The following is an 18,097-nucleotide window of genomic DNA, read 5'->3' as shown; positions in this document are numbered from 1 at the left end:
TGTGTTCACTCCATCACTTTTTTTGTGATGACACAAGAAAGACGCTCATCTCAAATGGCTTTCTGTATTAGACAGTGTGGAGATAATGTTGATAGAGTTGTATGAACAATGTTGTGTACCAGGCAATACTGTAAGATAATAAATTTATTTACCTTTAAAGTGGCAGAGCTCTCGTTTGTACAGATGCAAAACACAAACCGTGGTTTAAAAGATTTATTGGCAAATGTGTGTGACACAGGCTTCAGTCTTGCCCAAGGCATTACATAGTACTGAATACTTCACATTACAAAAATAAAACCCTGCAAGTAATGGGACAGACAGTAAGGGAGGCATGAGGTTGGAAGGACAATTCTCAACGATTTAAAAACCTAATAGAACTACGTAATCCTATAGACAGTACTTTTGTTTTCTCCTTCTGATTAAATTGCGAGTGGATTTATTGACCTTTAAGTTAAAAATGAGGTACAAAAACAGAAGAGTGACATTGCCATCTTCGTGCTTATCATATTCAAGTCCTTCACTTTCCGAGGGCCTTATCCAGATTTGTCTTTATGGCGTCGAGGAAGTCTGTAGTATTGACGTAATGCTCGTTCAGCTTGACACTGAAAAGACAACAGAAAAACAAGAGCGTAAAAACATGCAAGCAACACGAACAAGATAACGCTGTTGGTTAATTACACAGGGATTATTAAAATAATACCATATTACATATCATGACTAAAGAGACTGCAACTGAGGACTACAAGGTTGTGCCCACTTAATTTTGCATGTAGCTTTTAGACAACAGTGTATTATATGAAGCATTTTTCATGAGAAAACCGCAATGCCTTCAAGCAAACAAATGAGTCAATGCAACAAACAGATAAGTATATACACTAAATGTGCACAAAAGCATGGAGGAACTAGATGGCAAGGCTACAGAACTCTTGAGTAAACATTTACAAGCTCGACATAAATCATTTTTAAGCAGATGCACTTTGAAAATCCTGCGTCACATGGGCATTTTATTTTCTTCATTACAAATCAGAAACGTTCACTCAATTAAAAAACACTTAATATTCCCTTGATTGACTTTAAAAGCCATCTGAGAAAAAATAAATAAATCTTGCTTTTTGTCAACCTTGAAAGTGAAATTTTAATTGTGTTTTTCTTTTTAAATAAGTTGCTGAAAAATGTATAGTAATGATAACTGGCAGAGGACGAAAACCTCTCAAATATTCCCAAAGATGAGGACAAGTTTACATAAAGTGCAGGTCAGAATGAGATTAGATGCTGTCTTGGGTTTAACTTGAGGTTAAATCCACACGATTATCAATAATTAAAGATTAAAGCCATGGCGTGAAACCTTATTCATTTTCTGGCTGCCATCATAGGCTTAATGTCCCAAAACATAAAGATCCACCAAGGCCTGAATGGAAGCATCCTTCAAAATCAATGCAGCAACTGATGACTTTTTGTATGACTGATGAATCTGCAAATTCTCCTGTGAAAATCTGTGTGTTTTATAAAAATGTCATCCAGTGGTGAAAAATGGATGCCACTAGTTCTCAAAGCTCAAGATGATATCTTCAAATTGTTTGATGCAATAATAAAACTAAAAAGCAGCAAGTCCTTAAAATGAGATGCTGAAGCTGAAACACGTTTGGCATTTTTGATTTAAAAAAAATGGGTTTTTTTTTTTAAATGGCTACAGATTACTTTTGTTGATCAACTATTTGTTTAGGTAATCAAGACTTCCTTTAATCCTATTCCCTTGTTACATAATAAATGTAAAGGTTAAGCAGTAAACCCTTAATGTTACAAGGTTAAAATAAAACTAGTTGATTAGATTGGTTGAGTTTAAAATGATTTATCAATTAAATGTGTTCTGCAGTGAACGTGGCGCATGGTAAAATATACTGCTTAATATTTCCAGTGTTCTGAAACAAAGCAGAACTCTAGCAGCAAAAACTATCTAACAAAATGATTATTGAGTATATATATACACTGTGATTTCGGTAAGTCTGCAGCTACACTGCAAACTAAGGTGTCAGCAGGGAAATAAACTTACTTGGACAGGCCGTGGATGCAACCTGCCAGGTCCTTGGTCATAGTACCACTCTCAACAGTTGCAACACACACCTGCTCCAGCGTCTGGGCGAACCTGCGGAAAAATACAGACATTTATTAAAAAAGGGCCATGTTTCACATTAGCATGAGTAAGTTTCCTGAAATATTAAACCTCTCTTACTTTATGAGGTCAGGGTTGCCATCAAGTTTCCCTCTGTGCTCCAGGCCTCGGGTCCAGGCAAAGATGCTGGCAATGGGGTTAGTGCTGGTTGGCCTACCCTGAAAGCAGAGATGGAGACACTGTGTGCATTAAAATCTACTAAACATATCAAGTGCAGCAGCAAATATTTAATAGATTTGAGCATCTGCAGAAACTTGTCATTACATTTTTCACCACAAGATGGCAGTATAGCTCTACAGATTACACTGCGTATGCAAGCAGAAACTTGACCCCACGGGGTTGGTGGTTACTAACCTTTTGGTGCTCACGATAGTGCCTGGTCACAGTGCCGTGGGCTGCCTCAGCCTCAATAGTCTTGCCATCAGGACAGACAAGAACTGATGTCATGAGTCCCAGAGAGCCAAAGCCTAAAACAGGAAACACACCATCTTCTTTTAGTGCAACTCACTTCATCCCCAGAAACTGGCACGCACCTCATATACTTGCAGGTTTCAGTGTTTTATAACAGTGACGTTTTCCAAATATCTCACCCTGCGCAAGGATGTCGGACTGAACGTCTCCGTCATAGTTCTTGCAAGCCCACACAAAGGCTCCGGAAGACTTCAGCACTTGGGCGACCATATCGTCAATAAGCCTGTGCTCATACCAGATCTTCAGTTTGTCAAACTCTGGCTTGTAATTCCTGCAGAAGACACAACACAATAAGATTGTGTTTTATTTTTCTTATAAAGAACATTAAAATGAAAGTGATAAAATGGTTATAAATGTTGTACCAAATACTAATTATATATATTTGAGCTTAAATTAAATGCATTTGTTGATTTAACAATAATTGTGCAAATGACATTGGACAAATGGGTCATTGATAAATGTGCACACATAAGCAGAAAGCTAGAAGACACTCACTTTTCAAAGATATCCTGGAAGATGTCTTTAAATCTGCCATCATAGGCTTTAAGAATGGTGTTCTTTGTGCTCATGTACAGGGGCCACTTCTTGCCAATAGCGTACTGGAAGCAGCTGTGCGCAAAGCCTGTAATAGACTGATGAAGGGAATAAGGAAACAAACAGTTCATGACTGCTGAAGCCTTTATCAGTTGAACAGGGGCTAACAACCTTCCCCTTATCAAGTTGAAAGTCATCTGCGATGACCTCTGATGTTGTAAAATCAAACAGACCCGCGCTGATGAAGGCAAACAAAACAGTAGCAAAGAGGGTTGAAACGAGGATAGACGACTGCAGAGACTGCGGCGTGCATTTTATAACTCAATAGCAGCTTCTTTGAAAGTTCAGACAATATGAGGACAATAATACACACAACCCAGATATTAAATAACTATGGCGGAAAATTAAGCAAATCTTTTAACTAAAGCTGGGCGATATAAGATCACGATATGTTTTTTTCATTTCAGGCGATAACGATATATATCACGATATAAGCCAAATAACTATATTTGTAAGATTTAAATCTGCCGTTGCTCACAAGTAAAATATGAAATAATCAGAAGCTTGTTTTGATTTAAATATTTATTTCCCATAATAAGTTCAACAGGGCAGATGTACTTAAAGAACATGAGACTTCAGTTTCAGATAAATAAAGGCAAATATTGTAAACTACACAAAATGTAGCCGCTAAAGCGTTTAAGTTTCAAAATAGAACAAACAAAACAGACCGCTAAATTGTCAATTCCACTTAGAAACAAAATATTAATTCTAAAAATAAATCTTAGTTTGTTTTACAGAAGAACAGACAAAATTGACTAACTTTTGTCAATATCAAATAAACTGAGAACTAAAAGGAAATTCTCAATCTCTCCTTGTTGTATAGCTTAGCTATTACCTCAGTTAGCTGCTTGAATCCTTCATTTTCGACCGTGTTTATTGGTAGCATGTCTTTAGCAAGACGGTAGGCTATGGCATTCGTTATGTCGCTATGTCTCTTAGCTTTTTGTCATATGGTAAGACGCTGGAGAAAGCCGACTCAATTGACTGTTGTTGCTTCGCAGGGATTCTCCTGGTTGTTTTCGATGACGAATTAGCGCTTTTAGTCTACGGAACTTCTCTGGCCCTTCCTTTCAACAATCTCTCCGGCATTGGAACCGTCACTGTGTTCTCTTCGGTAACCTGGTCACCCAAGCTTTGGTTGATTTTTCTCTAGCGGGCAAACTCATTTTCTCCATTAACCGGCCGGCATGGCGGCTGGCTGCTTCCCAAACAAATACACATGTGCGGCTTGGCACTTGTGCTGTACGTAACAAGTCACGTGACGTGACGCTGCGGCTGTGATTGGTTCGGCTATGCGCTACTTAATTTGGATTGGTTGCTGTTTTTTTTTTTTAAGACAGGAAGAGAGAGAGATGAGGTCTATCGCAATAGTTTCATTTTTCTATCGAGAAAAAGTTATTTCGCAATACATATAGTTATCGTTCTATCGCCCAGCTCTACTTTTAACACCATTTGGACGTTGCAATACTAAATTTTATACACGTTTTTCTATTTTTTAAGAAATCAATGAAAAAATAATATTTGAAGCCTACATCAAAGAGCAAGCAAAGTTTAAAAACCAGACCTGTGTTCATATTTGCTTACACGCCACCATATATAGACCCGTGTTCTAAGATATCATCCACGATAATGCTGGTATAAGTTTTTTCGTCCAATAAAAACGTCATATTGCGATATTATTGCATAATCAGTTGAGCCCAGCCAGGTCTGACATGCGAGAGCCACGTGTTAGCCTCCAGGGGCAATTGAGTACCTAAAAGGAGCTACTTTAACAAAGTACAGTACTAGGTAGTGTGTCATCAATGACAGTAGCTCATTGAAAATGCTGTTCATTTAAGCCTACAATGCTTAATTTCAAGAACCAAACGTTGTTTGTATTTTTTCTCTGTATCATTAGAAATATTGCTATTAGACATTTTCCTGAAATCTAGTGACATTATTGAGGTTATATTGCTCACCTCCAATTTGAAATATCGTTAGCTGTTCTTTTCACTATATGAAAATTTCCATGTATTTCCATTGTTTACCTTTTATATTATATTGTTAAAAATAATTAAAAGGTTCTCATTTATATGTATATGTTTTATATGTTCCTTTTAGAACTTCTGAGCAAATGTTTAAGAATGTAAAAATATTAAAATGGTAAACATTTCAGTAATATAAAACACTTTACAGGCCAAACATATAATATTGCTTTATAACACCAAATGTAAACAGTTTATGGTGTAGCAGTATTTCTAATATTTTGAACATGTGATGGTTCTACTCTTTCTTTGCATGTCCCCGTGATCCTCACGTAGGTGTTAGAAGAAGTTTATGGTGTTTAAGCCCATTGTGAAGACCGATGTGCTGTATAATGCACAAAATATAGTTTCCAGGTCTGTGCAAGAATGTTCAAAACCACATTCATGTAACAGATGCCTTTTTCTAGGGACAAGCTCTTTCCTTTGTCCTTCAGTTTGGACCTTCCTAGTTCTGTCTCAACTTCACTTTCCCTGCTGGTATTCACATTTCTGCCTGAACCCGTGTGTAAGATTGCAATTGGTCACCCAAAATATTAAAAGAATATTGCCATAAGCAGTACATTTTGCTAACTAAAAGATAGAGCATAATATGACATTTTAGTTTGCCACATAAATAGCTCCAATTTAAATTTCCTGCTCAGTCAAATTATACTGTTTACAGAAAATCTCGGCACAACGTTTGGTAGCCCCTGGCCATCAGCAGCAATGTTTCATTAACAGGCAAGAATTCACTAAGACCGATATCTTACTCACATGAAGAAGCTGTTATCTTTTGTCACTAGTTATGGACAACACTTGATCTGTTAAAGTTGCTTGTTGTTGTTGATTATTTAGCCACACTGGCACGAGTCGGCTGGGTCATTTTTCAAGATAAATGCAGGAACTGTTGTTTATTGTGAATTTTTTTTTTTTTTTTTAAATATAAACACACATAACAGGGTACTACTACTGTAAATATTAGCCAGTGGAAAACAGCCCTCAACAAACACACGAGTAGAAACAAATGTGGGCTCGTACCGACAGGCCGACTACACTTTTGTTGTGATTTTCTAAGAATTTAAACAACAAAAACAACCAAAATCTGCAGTTTCCTTTAAGTAGAAGTATCTGCTAACCTCATCTGTGTTGTACATGCCCATTCCACAGCCACCCGCAGGGAAGTCAAAGACCTCCCATTCCTTGCTTGTACTGCCATCAGCAGGTGAGAAGACTATCTTGAATTTGCCGGGCTGGTCGACGACAAAGTCTGTTGCTCTGTACTGTAGAAGAAATGCAGGAAGTTAGACAGAAAGATATTTAGAACTTTCCCACATTTTGAGCCAGAAAACAAATAAAAATCAAGCCCCACCTGATCACCAAAGGCATGTCTGCCAATGGTGATGGGCTGTGTCCAGCCAGGAACAAGCCGGGGAATGTTCTTGCAGATGATTGGCTCACGGAAGACTGTGCCGCCCAGGATGTTCCTGATGGTGCCGTTGGGACTCTTCCACATCTTCTTCAGGCCAAACTCTTTATTTAAAAAAACAAACAAAAATTATAGTCAAGTCAATCATTCATGCAGGTGCAGTGTCGGTGCAGTGAAGGCTTTTTTTTTTTTTTTTCAAAGCAATCTGCCTCCTGTCAAAGGAAGGTTTTAATAATTCAACGGCTTTCAAATTAATCACTTAACGCGCCTTATTAAACAACATGTGCCCATTCACATTGCTTTTAATATATAGTCCAAAATTGCCACCTTCTAAAGACCTTTAAATTTTGTACATTTTAGCCATATTTGAAAGTCTAGACAGGAAAATGTAAAAGGGGCAGAGAGAAAGGATTAACAAGATTGCTGTGTAGCTTTATTAAAGTTCAATTAGTTTAGAGGACTGTAGGTGAACACAAAATGATCCAAGTAATGCATTTGCTGTACAAATAAACTGTAGGGATACAACGATTCACTGGCATAATCGATGACTTCGGCTATAAAAAGTCATCAAAACGGAATTGTATTTTCAGCGCATTATACACTAATACCACGTAAATGTGTACACAGGAAGCTATGGGGGCAGTATCACCTATATCATCTGCCAAGACTGCACTCAACACTAACGAAGGAAAATGTAGTGGCAAAAAACGGGGACAGAAGAAAATGGAAATGGAGATTTAATTTTTTTATTTTTTTTGAATGTGAAAGCATTTCACAGAAAACAAAGTGCAAAGTTTAGCTTTCTTTCCACGACAGCACAACTGCAGTGCACGAGCATTTAGAGCGGCACCCTAGAGCTGTTACATTAACACTGAATAGGTCGGTTTTAGGGTGTTAAGTTAGTGCGTTGCGTTGATACCTTATTTTAATGTTTGTTCAGTAATGTTTATGTTAGCTTACCTGTCGGAAACTTCTCAGGATGATGCTTGCTAAGCAAACACCATTTCAGTTTTGTTAGCTAATGAGTGAAATGAGTAAACCATTAAATAGACGTATCTACACTGTCTCCTTGTTTTCTTCCCCCTCGCGTTATATTAGGGTTTATTCCGAGTAGTAAACCTCTTCCACTAATGTTAGATTGTTAGAGCGTATCAATAATTAATTATTTACTTGGTCATTTATTATTTAATTACTTAAACTTTTTAATTGTCATTGAACACAACAGCATCTAAGAAACTATGATATACAACCAAATTTGTGATTAGTAATTCTGCTTTGTTCTGTTTTACTAGTATTAAGCCATACAGATGAGTTTGTCCTGTAAAGAGGCTCATGCACCTCTCAAATGGCTGAAGTCATGACAGAGAGCATCTTTAGCATTGTTATGAGCAGCTGATAACATATTCTCAAAGATAAGAGCAAGCCTTACTCCAGAGCATGTCCACTGCAATCGTGAATTCATGAACTGAACCATCTGTAAACTTTTTTTTGGACTGGGGAAAAAAAAATAAAAAAATCTTTTTGATTTCATTTGAAGCTTTATTTGAACTTATAGACCTCAGCCAATTCTGCTTTCCTACTATCACATTATTTTTTGTTTAAAATACTACTAGCACAAATACTACTATTTAATAATATTACTTGATATTTTTAATTTATTTCATTTTTATTCTGACAGTCCTATTGAGTGATGTTAAAAACATATCTAATTACTACAACAAATAATTGTTGACTAATCGAAGAAAAATTGGCAGATTAATCGACTACAAAGTAATCTTTAGTTGCAGCCCTACAGCGCTGTATTCAAAAATATTTGGAATTAATGTAGCAATCACTGTGAGAGAATGAAAATCTTCAGTCTAAAGTGCTCTGAAACTAGAAATTAATAACTGACGATTAAAGATTCGGTAAAGACCTTCAACTCTGGCTTCGTCAGGTGTGATGGTGGCACACTTAACCGCCACGCTGTACTTCTTGGTAGCCAGGGCGGAGTCGATGGTGACCTGGTCATCAGTCTGGTCGCGGTATGGCAGACCCAGGTCGAAGTACTTCAGCTCAACATCAACATTGGTCAGGATGAGCTAAACAATCAAAAAATAAAATTAATTAATTAAAAAGCAAAAAAAAAAAAAGAATTTGCACCAACAATGCAAAGCAAAACCAGGTACGGACAGAATAATGTCTGAACAGAAATGCATTCTTGCAAATGTGTCACAAAAGATCTCACTTCCTCCTTGTAAACACTGATGCATAACATATACTGTTATAACAACACTGCATTAGTGTACTGTACTGTAAAGAGATGCATTAGGTGTTCAAGACCTCAAATTTTTCAGGCCACTAAAAGCATATAGAAGTTAGAGGTGGGAATCACGAGGTACTCCACGATACGATATCACAATATGATAGTGGTATTTAACATTTTGCAATATGCCAAATATTGCGAAATGTTAAAAATCAGAAAGTATTGCAACAACATATCAAAGTTAAACATTGTCAGTATCGGTTTTATCCAATAAGATTATATCAGTTATTTCTTTCCTGCATAATGAGATCATCAAGCACACCAACACTCTGACTAAAACCTGCAAATTACTACCATAAGAGTCAGTCTGCCGTCAGTCTATAACTGAATGGGGTCAAGTTTCTGATAATACAGCAGCTAGTTGTAAATATACAGCTAATACAGCGAAAACTGCAATTAACTGTAAATAACTATTCACCAGTCAATCACCAAGCAGCCACCAATTTATTTATTTTTTGTAGAAGCAAGGAGTTTGCTCATGTGACTGAGCCATTAACTTGCACTGATTTAGAAGGTAGCTTTGTCAAGCTAACCGTGCCCAGTGTTGGATGGGTTTTCAGTTGAGCCAATTTAATGCAAGTTTGGTCAGCTAACATTGTGTCAGGGTGGTGATGCATGAGATGAGCCAGCTTGTTTTGTAGTCTTGCCAGAGTATTTTAATTTAGTCAATAAAATATAAATCTTATCAAGTATGAAATATCAATTTGGTGCCCCTGCAGTGATACAATATTGCCACAAAAAAGCAATATCATGCTGTATCAATTCCCCACCCCTAATTGAAATGATTATGTTCCAGGGTGTGTGTGTGTTTTCTCTAGATAGTGAAAACTGCTCTACAAACATAGCCCTGTTTGCTATATTAATAAAGTGATCAGAATGAAATCAGCAAACTATCAGGCAGCCTTAAGAACATATTTAACATGGAAATTATCCAGGTTATTTAACAGACAAGATTCTTAGAATCTTAGAATGAACCCATTTAAAAAAAAAAAAAAAAGATAGGATTGGGAGCCAGTAAGTGGAAGTCACCATCATCATATAACGGGCTCCTATCACAAGGTTTTACAGCCTCCTCCAGAGTAAAGAGACGCAGACACCTGGCATATTGACAGATGAAGTAAACACCGGACTGCCAGGCTCCACTCACTATAGTTAAAGTGTAGACAGAGTTGTTTGTCCTACCATAGCTAGGATTATGCATTTGAATTGAAGAAGACAGAATTCAGATTTCTAGCTGTGATATTTTACACACTGAACCAACAACAGTTTTCTGTCATAGGATCAGCACATGGATCTGGAGGGCAAAACACTGTTACAACACACCAGTCAATTGTGGACATGCCAGAGAACTAAAGCACAATCCTATAAAATTGCCATCCATTTCTAGCCAAGGGTATTTAGAGCACCTCTCAAAAAAGGAAAACAAATATATGTGAACAAACTGCAAATTGTGGGAAACTAATCCATATTCAGCACTCACTGCAGTGAGTCCTCTCACACTGCGACTGCAGAGGTGCATACAGTTAAATTCACTTTAAACCTGGATGGGTCATTTGTGCTGCTGTGTTGGAGGTTAATGATATTGTCAGAGCAAAGGTGAGGGCAAATTAGCCAGTGTTTGCTGACAAACATCAATCTTTGAGTCATTAGCTTCAGGACTGCTGTAGTTATCTTTCAGCGACAGTAACAAAAAAAAATCAGTGACATTCTGGTTAGCTTAACAAGATAAACAATATTTAATAGCATTAATATATATCTCATAACTTGAATCAAATGTCAGCTAAACCATTCCTGTAGCTAACACAGGGGTGGGCAATCTCAGTCCACGAGGGCCGGTGTCCCTGCAGGTTTTAGATGTGTCCTCGAACCAACACAGCTGATTTAAATGGCTAAATTAGCTCCTCAACATGTCCTGAAGTTCCCCAGAGGCCTGGTAACAAACTAACCATGTGATTCAGGTGTGTTGACCCAAGGTGAGATCTAAAACCTGCAGGGACACCGGCCCTCGTGGACTGAGATTGCCCACCCCTGAGCTAACATCAACTACAATTAACAACCTGGGCTGCTGTTGGAGAAGGTAGGTTTGGTGTGGCTGACTGCATGCATGTATGGCATGGTGAGACAAGGTTTGTTTGCAAGCATTGCCATTCACATGAGCAACTACCCATCAGTTTGGCTACACAAATGCAGTAAAACTGAGCAGCAGTAACCCTGGTTTTGCAATCCAGATAAATATTTCTGCAAGTATGTGACATTTTTTAGAAACTATGAATAGAATTGGCTTTGATTGGACCAAACAGCCAATTAACTGTCATATTCAGCACCCCATCAAAATCTTAAAAGACAACTTGACAAGCAAGCAAGCATTGTGCAAACAGCCAGAAATGTTCTGCCCTGAAGATATTTTTTTCCACCAGCATTTTAAAGATCCACTACCCTGTATCACAAAGACCTGAGTTTTAATTTGCATGACTTTAGGGAATAATTAAATGTCACATTTTCCCTTTGAGAGTACTTAAAAAACCCATAAAATGTACCTTGGGATCACTGATTGTTAACAAGACAAAACTGCTCATCAGCTGTCAAAAACATTCAATGGTTGAACCTCATGCTATTCTGCGTTTTCTTCCTGAGCCAACAACATCTGCTCTCTCTGGAGAAAATCAGCCACTGAATTACCAAAGCCCCTCCCCAACACACATACATAATCCTCTACATAACACTTCCCACACAGCCACCTGCCAGCCTGCCAGTCAGGCAGCATGGGCTCACAGTATTCCCCCCTTCAACCTTGGATGCCACTTTATCACCTTCTCTTTAATGAACTCCCAGATGATCCTGGTCATCTCGTCTCCGTCCATCTCCACCACTGGATTCGCCACTTTGATGCGTTTGTCGGCATCTGTCAAAAACAAAACGTGAAGTACAAAAAGCATGAGACTGCTGCGTGCATTGATTAAGGAGAGAAAAGAAAAGGAAATGAATTATACTCAAAAGGGTGAAAACCCGTCTGGTCAGACCAACATTTAACAATTTAATGTTTATTCCCAAATGTGTTTAAAAGCTACAAAAAGCTGAAATTAATTTGGACCCAAGGCTATTTCTATTTTGCATCCACAAGAGCACACTTATCACAAGGCCAGACTCCTTGCATCAACCACAGCTCAAATTTCCATCCACAAAATGCATGAAGAGAGTCCCTGGATCTGGAAGGACGACATCTCTCATTTGTGCTTATTTTGATTTGGTATGTTATGTTGAAGGTTATTTCTAAAAATTCATGGCTCCAGATTTATACTGACTCTAAAATCAACTCCCTTCTAAACTGGGCCAAGTGAACCACAAAAAGGAACAGTTTTTTGTTTTTTTTTTAAAGTTAAAAATGTAACTGGCAATTTCTGGCACACCGGATAAGAAAAATTATAGAAAATCTTTGCATTTAACAGAGTGTGAATCTAAACTGTTTATTTTAAACTAGAGCATATGGTTCCATATATCTTTTGGATCGATGAGATTTTTTAGTTTAGTTTGCTATATAGATAATATATAAAGATTATATGGGAGGTCATCCAGGAGCCTGGTTCTGCTGGAGGTTTCTTCCTGTTAAAAGGGAGTTTTTCCTTCCCACTGTTGTCAAGTGCTTGCTCAAAGGGGGTCATTTGATTGTTGGAGTTTTCTCGCATTATTGTAGAGTCATTACCTTATGATATAAAGCGCCTTAGGGCGACTACTGTGATTTGGGGCTATGTAAATAAAACAAAATTACTGAAAAATGTGGACATTTTATTTTCTATGAACTAATCACTACAGCTCCATTCAATACTTCTTGCCACGTCCTTGTTTGTAGCTACCATGAATAGCCAACTGACCAAACAGTAAATAGCCATTTTGGAGAACCACCACTTCAATAAAAGACCAAATATTATTGATTAGAGCAAGTTTTGGTTTACTCTAAAGCCATTCTTTATTTTGAGAAATGCATATGTTCTTACAGGTAAAAATAATAATTTGTTTGTAGGTTTTCTTAAAACCATCAAACCTCATTAGAAAACAAAGTGCTTTATTTTTACACTGACTTTTTAAGACTGCCTCTTTACTTCTTTTCTGTCCACTAGGACTGATATGGATTAGTATGTTTAATCATATCTCCTCTCAGCCTACTCAGTGTGCGAGTCCTGCCAGCGGGAACATTTCAGTGAATAGGAAAGTACAGGGGGGAGGTGCAGAGGATCAAGTGACTCAAATTTCCCAAGCCAAGCTTATGCTCCCCCACTGCCCTAAGAGTAATTCAAGTAAACACAAGTTGTCCTATGGAAACAGTCTACAGCCAACATTTTTAAGTGTGGAAGATATTATATCCATTTAAAACTCAAGCATTAGTCTGAGACTGAAGAAATCTGATGTAGCTGGGATTTTGAAGCCATGGTAGCACCTGTCAAAACAGCCTCTGCTTTTATCCTCCGCACCCTGCTGACTACAGAAACATGGTGACCGTGCACTGAAAATGACCTCTAAGGAAGAACAGTTGTGGCTTTATGTCATGTTACAACTATGTTTATAGGAAAGCATATTACACAGACAGAAAAAAAATGCAATATCTGTAACAGAATGGTGAAAAAGTGATCATGTTCTGCTAACTTGCTGTTTTGGCTCTGACACACAACAGTGTCACACAATCCTTAACCTATTGGAAATTGAAGAAGGAAATATGTTCAGTTTTGGCACATAACAAAGGAAACTACGATGATGACGACTTGTCAGCAGTTTTATTTTAAAACAAATCCATCAATAAGACTTCGGTTACTTCCCAACAATAAGCTGGCAGCGATGCTAAAACGAACAGAAAAGCTTTTTATGGATTTCCAAGTTCTGTTTGAAAATTGCATGCTGGAAATTACTTTTACAGCAATTTGAGCTGAAACAGTCTGCTGGCAAAATAAACAAGTTATTGCAATAAATCACTTAAGTGATTCTTTCAGAAAAATAGGGAAAACTATAGGCTGTATATGAGGAAGAGCTGCTTTTCTTTGCAAGAGACAGAGGGTACAGTCAAGTAATCTGATGGCTTAATGGTTGATGTTAGAAAACTGCAAATAATTTAACCATTTTCTCACATTTTATAAGCAAATCAAGATTTGATTTTTTAAAAATCAATTCCATAACAGACTCTGTCCTCCTCCATCTGCTTTTGGAAGAGTACACACTCTTCCAGCATTGTGTCGTTAACACATTAACTATTGTTAGGCATCATTTCTGACTCGTTCAACCTAAAACTGCAATATCAGGACTTTATTCTCACAATGCGGAGGGAAGGGAAGCCAGGAGAGAGCTGAGTAGGTTATGTAACTTATGAGCGTATCAACAAACTGGAGGCTGAAGGGCGAGCTGAAACACAGTCATGTGGGCCTGCATGCCACATCACTCGTGCATGCATCGGGGACAGATCTGCAGGATTTGTTCGACCACTTGTAGGTAAAGTCAAAGGCAGGTGTTTTTTGAGAAATATGCAACCAAGATAATAATTTGAAAACTTGCACAATGACTTGACTCTTCAGTCAATTCAAAATAAGTACATAAGGTGTTTGTTTTTTTAAATGCTAAAAATGCACTTGAGAAGGCTCAGTGTTTTCAAAAAAAATTCTGATACATTTCCATTGTGAAGACTTATTATTTATCTTTCTTGAAGGACAAAGAATTTCTTTTGTCTTGAATGTCACCTTAAGCCAATCAGTTGCAGAAGAATTTGTTTACAGGTGATAAAAAAAATCTTTAAACTGTGACTTTGAACCAGAAGACATTCAATAATAGAAAGGAGGGAAAGAATAAGACCAATGACCTCACCTAGCCTGCAGTGTGGGACTTGAGTATTTAGAGCTTTTAAATACCCTTCATTTTTAGCACAGCGTACTAATTTTAAATTGAACTGTGAGGTGCCTTGTGGAAATTACAGTCATGCAGTCAAGGCCAATCCAAAATGGTCTGCTTCTTAAGGAGATGAACAGAATAAGCATTGATTAGGTGTCCCGCCTGGTTAACTTTCAACACAGTAGGACAAGCCTTAGCCCACATCAAGTTTTAATCCTATACTTGGAAAAGGCATTTACGAGGTAAGCAAACAGCTAAAGCTAACCTGCAGGCTGGCTGCAGGCCTGAGTGCGAGGCTCGGGTAATGAACTTTTCAATCACTATCACGATAGTAAACAGTGGTCAATGCAAAAGCTTTGAAGCTTACAAATAAAGCAGCATTACACAGGATTGTGAAATTCAAATCAAGTTTAACGGCATGTTGGGCCAGTTTTACAAGAGCTGTTAAATTTTTAAAAAGTGCATACCAGCAAAGAGGTGCTACTAAACCACAATGCAACTTGCGGCTGGAACAAAAGAAACCAATCAACACTGTCAATCTTCCACTTTTAGTGTGGCACGCAAGTTTTACACCTCGGAAAATGAAACACGATTCTATCACACTGTGGAAGTGTTATCAAATCATGCGATCACTTTATAAGAATCCTCGGGATAACGAGCGTTTAGAGGCGTTGCTGTAACAAACAGTCCTGGGCCATGATCTCTAACCGCCGTCAAAGAGGTACATGCCGGTGATTCAATCAGATCTGAGCCACAGCGTCCTTCAGCTGACCCACTGTTCTATGAACGGTAGCTGGTCATGCTAATGCGTTTTTGTTCTTTTAAGGGAGACATGAATTCGCAGCACTTCCGTTTATATCTTATAATTTCAGCCGCATTTAATCTAGGATGGCTGCAGAGCGCACGTCATAAAACAGGATTCCTCTCCAAATCGCAAAAACACAAATCCATTCAGTCTGATCTCCCTATTTATTTTTAGAGTCTTGTTTGTTAGCATTTAGAGGGAACATAAAAGTAACAAGCCGCACAGTGTTTTGCAGTCTAAATAGCAGGGTGAGATGTGGTCTTTATGAGCAGCAGTCTGGATGCAACCCAGATGAGAAGCGTAATGTAGGACAGAGAGCGCCGTACGGCAGCAGCGGCGGCAGCCATTGCTCTCCATAGCGGAGACTCGTATGCGGTAACTGACCTTGGGAAAAGTTTCCCCCCAAGTCATTCCTGCACTGACGAGCTCACGGCTGAGGGGTAGCTCATCCGTTTGGACAACATAATTTAACCGGGTTCCTCCCGTGGTAATTTTATTCTCCACCTCAGATTAGCAGCTTTGGAAAAAAACAAAAAAAAAACAAAACGCAAACACAGCTAAAAACGGAAGATTCGCTTAATTCATCCACTGCCAGCTTTTGCACTGCACCGCCACTTTTATCATGAATCTTATATTCTAGATCAGAGGAGGCATGTAAGCCTGCCAGGGTTGTTCCGTTTTTTGTGAGACTTTAGGATGCGAACGTTTTAATTCATTCGAGTCCGCATATCTTTACATTGTCCTCCACGGTTCCTCAAAGTTTGAATGGAGGAAGACAAAGACGGGTCGTCTCGCTATCGCTGCACTCATCTTTTTTCGACGTTTACCTTTTCATCATTAAGCAGCCTCGGTTTACTCAAACATGTTAACGGCCATTTAACGGTCTGGGCATTTAAAGTATCGGTGCCCTGCGCTCAGAAAACCATTAAAGGTATGAACCGCATCCTACTTGGCTAGCAGCACACGCAAGTCAGCTAGCACGGCTACGTTAGCTCCGTTAGAATAGCCGGCTAACCTGATATCGGCTTTTTCTATGTACGCTGACATTGCATTAGCTCACCTAAATGCAACCAGAACTACATTTTTTTTAAGATGCCACGTTAACTCCAGGCTATGTCAAGCTGCAGTTAACGGTCAACATAATGATGCTCGGGATGAACCGGCTATCTCTCCACTTACAGTTTCTTTGTTGCAAAGTCTGACAATTTGCAGCCGGCGCAAGCACCGCGGGGTTTCTGGAAAAAGCAGCTCCAGCAGATCTCGAAAGGGAGCTGAGGACTTTCAAGTATCCAGCCATGTCTTCCCGGGCCCGAAAACACTTTGCGGTCAACACTCGACGAAACACAGAGCTACAGAGGGGGGCAAACGCACCGCGGCTCGCTGCAATATAGTCAGCAGCAGCAGTACCGCCCTTCTCCCCCCTCCCCGGCGGGACACGCTGAGTGCTACGTCAGAGTCACACATACACAGAGGAGGGACCGACACAAAACGGCGGTTAAACACCACAGAGGCTCGTTATAGAGACCGGATAACCCCAACCGAAGCAAGGTGAACTACGGGGTAATCCACACAAAGGTCACAGCCTGCAAGCTTAGAGGTTGATGAATAAAATACTTTACAATTACGGACAATTTGACATCTGGCACTTACATTTTGAGATCCATACAATTCCCCGAAACATCATCGACGGCGATCAGTTGTTATGCCCAGATAAATATTGAGTTTATGCGGGCTTCCTTTTCTGTACAATATAACCCAAAGTCATCAGGCTTATTTACTTAAAGCTTAAAGCGGAGTTTAAAGATTTTTACAGTTGTTACAAAATAGTTCCAATCTAATGCTCATTGTAGAAATATTACTTGTTTTCTAAATATATTAATTTAATTTCTGAAGATCTGCGCATTTACAGTCACCCAATATTCATTCAGATCTAGTTAATGCAGGCCTGTAATTTATTATGTAGAATACATGCTTGATCATATCTTCATATTAGAGTCCAAATAAATAAATCAGAATAAATCTGCTTGATTTTAAGGCAAGTACTACACCATTAATAAAAATCGCAATGACTGAGATACAAACAAACTCAATCCTGACAGATTTATCTTTGATATTTTCTATTTGACAATATTTATCACAAATCAGTGGTAATTTAGCAGTCATGACATAAGGTAAAAACACAGTCATTGTGAAAATGTATTAAGGTCCTGATTTGTCTGCAGGATGGGTACAGGAAAGACACATTCCACAATGTCTCAGCAGAGGGCCCTCTAATTTTAGCAGGGGAAGGTTGCCATACTCGGAGATAGGTCTGCAGAGGAGTCACATGACGGGCTTAGTAGTGAGCCAGTAAAAGAGACAGCCAGGTCACCTCTAAAGTGCTCTTCAGATTATAGCAGGCCTCCACTGGTTGAAAAAAACTCTAAAGCTTTAACAGTAATGTATTTACCCAAACAGC

General features: G+C 38.6%; 1 protein-coding gene across 1 annotated transcript; it reads right to left on the bottom strand.

The window, feature by feature from the left end:
* Positions 1-199: 199 nt before the first annotated feature.
* Positions 200-17,057, bottom strand: idh2 (isocitrate dehydrogenase (NADP(+)) 2). Its single transcript, XM_003440410.5, has 11 exons — positions 16,819-17,057; positions 11,780-11,871; positions 8,580-8,745; positions 6,608-6,768; positions 6,375-6,518; positions 3,137-3,273; positions 2,761-2,912; positions 2,525-2,637; positions 2,231-2,328; positions 2,051-2,143; positions 200-602 (listed from the first exon to the last, which is right to left on the bottom strand). Exons 1-11 carry the CDS (start codon positions 16,934-16,936, stop codon positions 518-520), a joined length of 1,359 nt encoding a protein of 452 aa, XP_003440458.1. The 5' UTR covers positions 16,937-17,057; the 3' UTR covers positions 200-517.
* Positions 17,058-18,097: the final 1,040 nt, after the last annotated feature.

The sequence above is a fragment of the Oreochromis niloticus genome, linkage group LG7 (assembly GCF_001858045.2).
Source record: "Oreochromis niloticus isolate F11D_XX linkage group LG7, O_niloticus_UMD_NMBU, whole genome shotgun sequence".
NCBI classification, from domain to species: domain Eukaryota; kingdom Metazoa; phylum Chordata; class Actinopteri; order Cichliformes; family Cichlidae; genus Oreochromis; species Oreochromis niloticus.
This window is presented reverse-complemented; position numbering and strand designations above follow the sequence as displayed.

Excerpts from the sequence above, each read along its gene's own strand:
- idh2 (XM_003440410.5), bottom strand. The coding sequence starts at position 16,936 with ATGGCTGGATACTTGAAAGTCCTCAGCTCCCTTTCGAGATCTGCTGGA. Across the intron at positions 11,872-16,818 it reads GACTTTGCAACAAAGAAACT|ATGCCGACAAACGCATCAAA; the intron begins GTAAGTGGAGAG and ends TGTTTTTGACAG. Across the intron at positions 3,274-6,374 it reads GCATGTACAACACAGATGAG|TCTATTACAGGCTTTGCGCA; the intron begins GTTAGCAGATAC and ends TCCCTTCATCAG.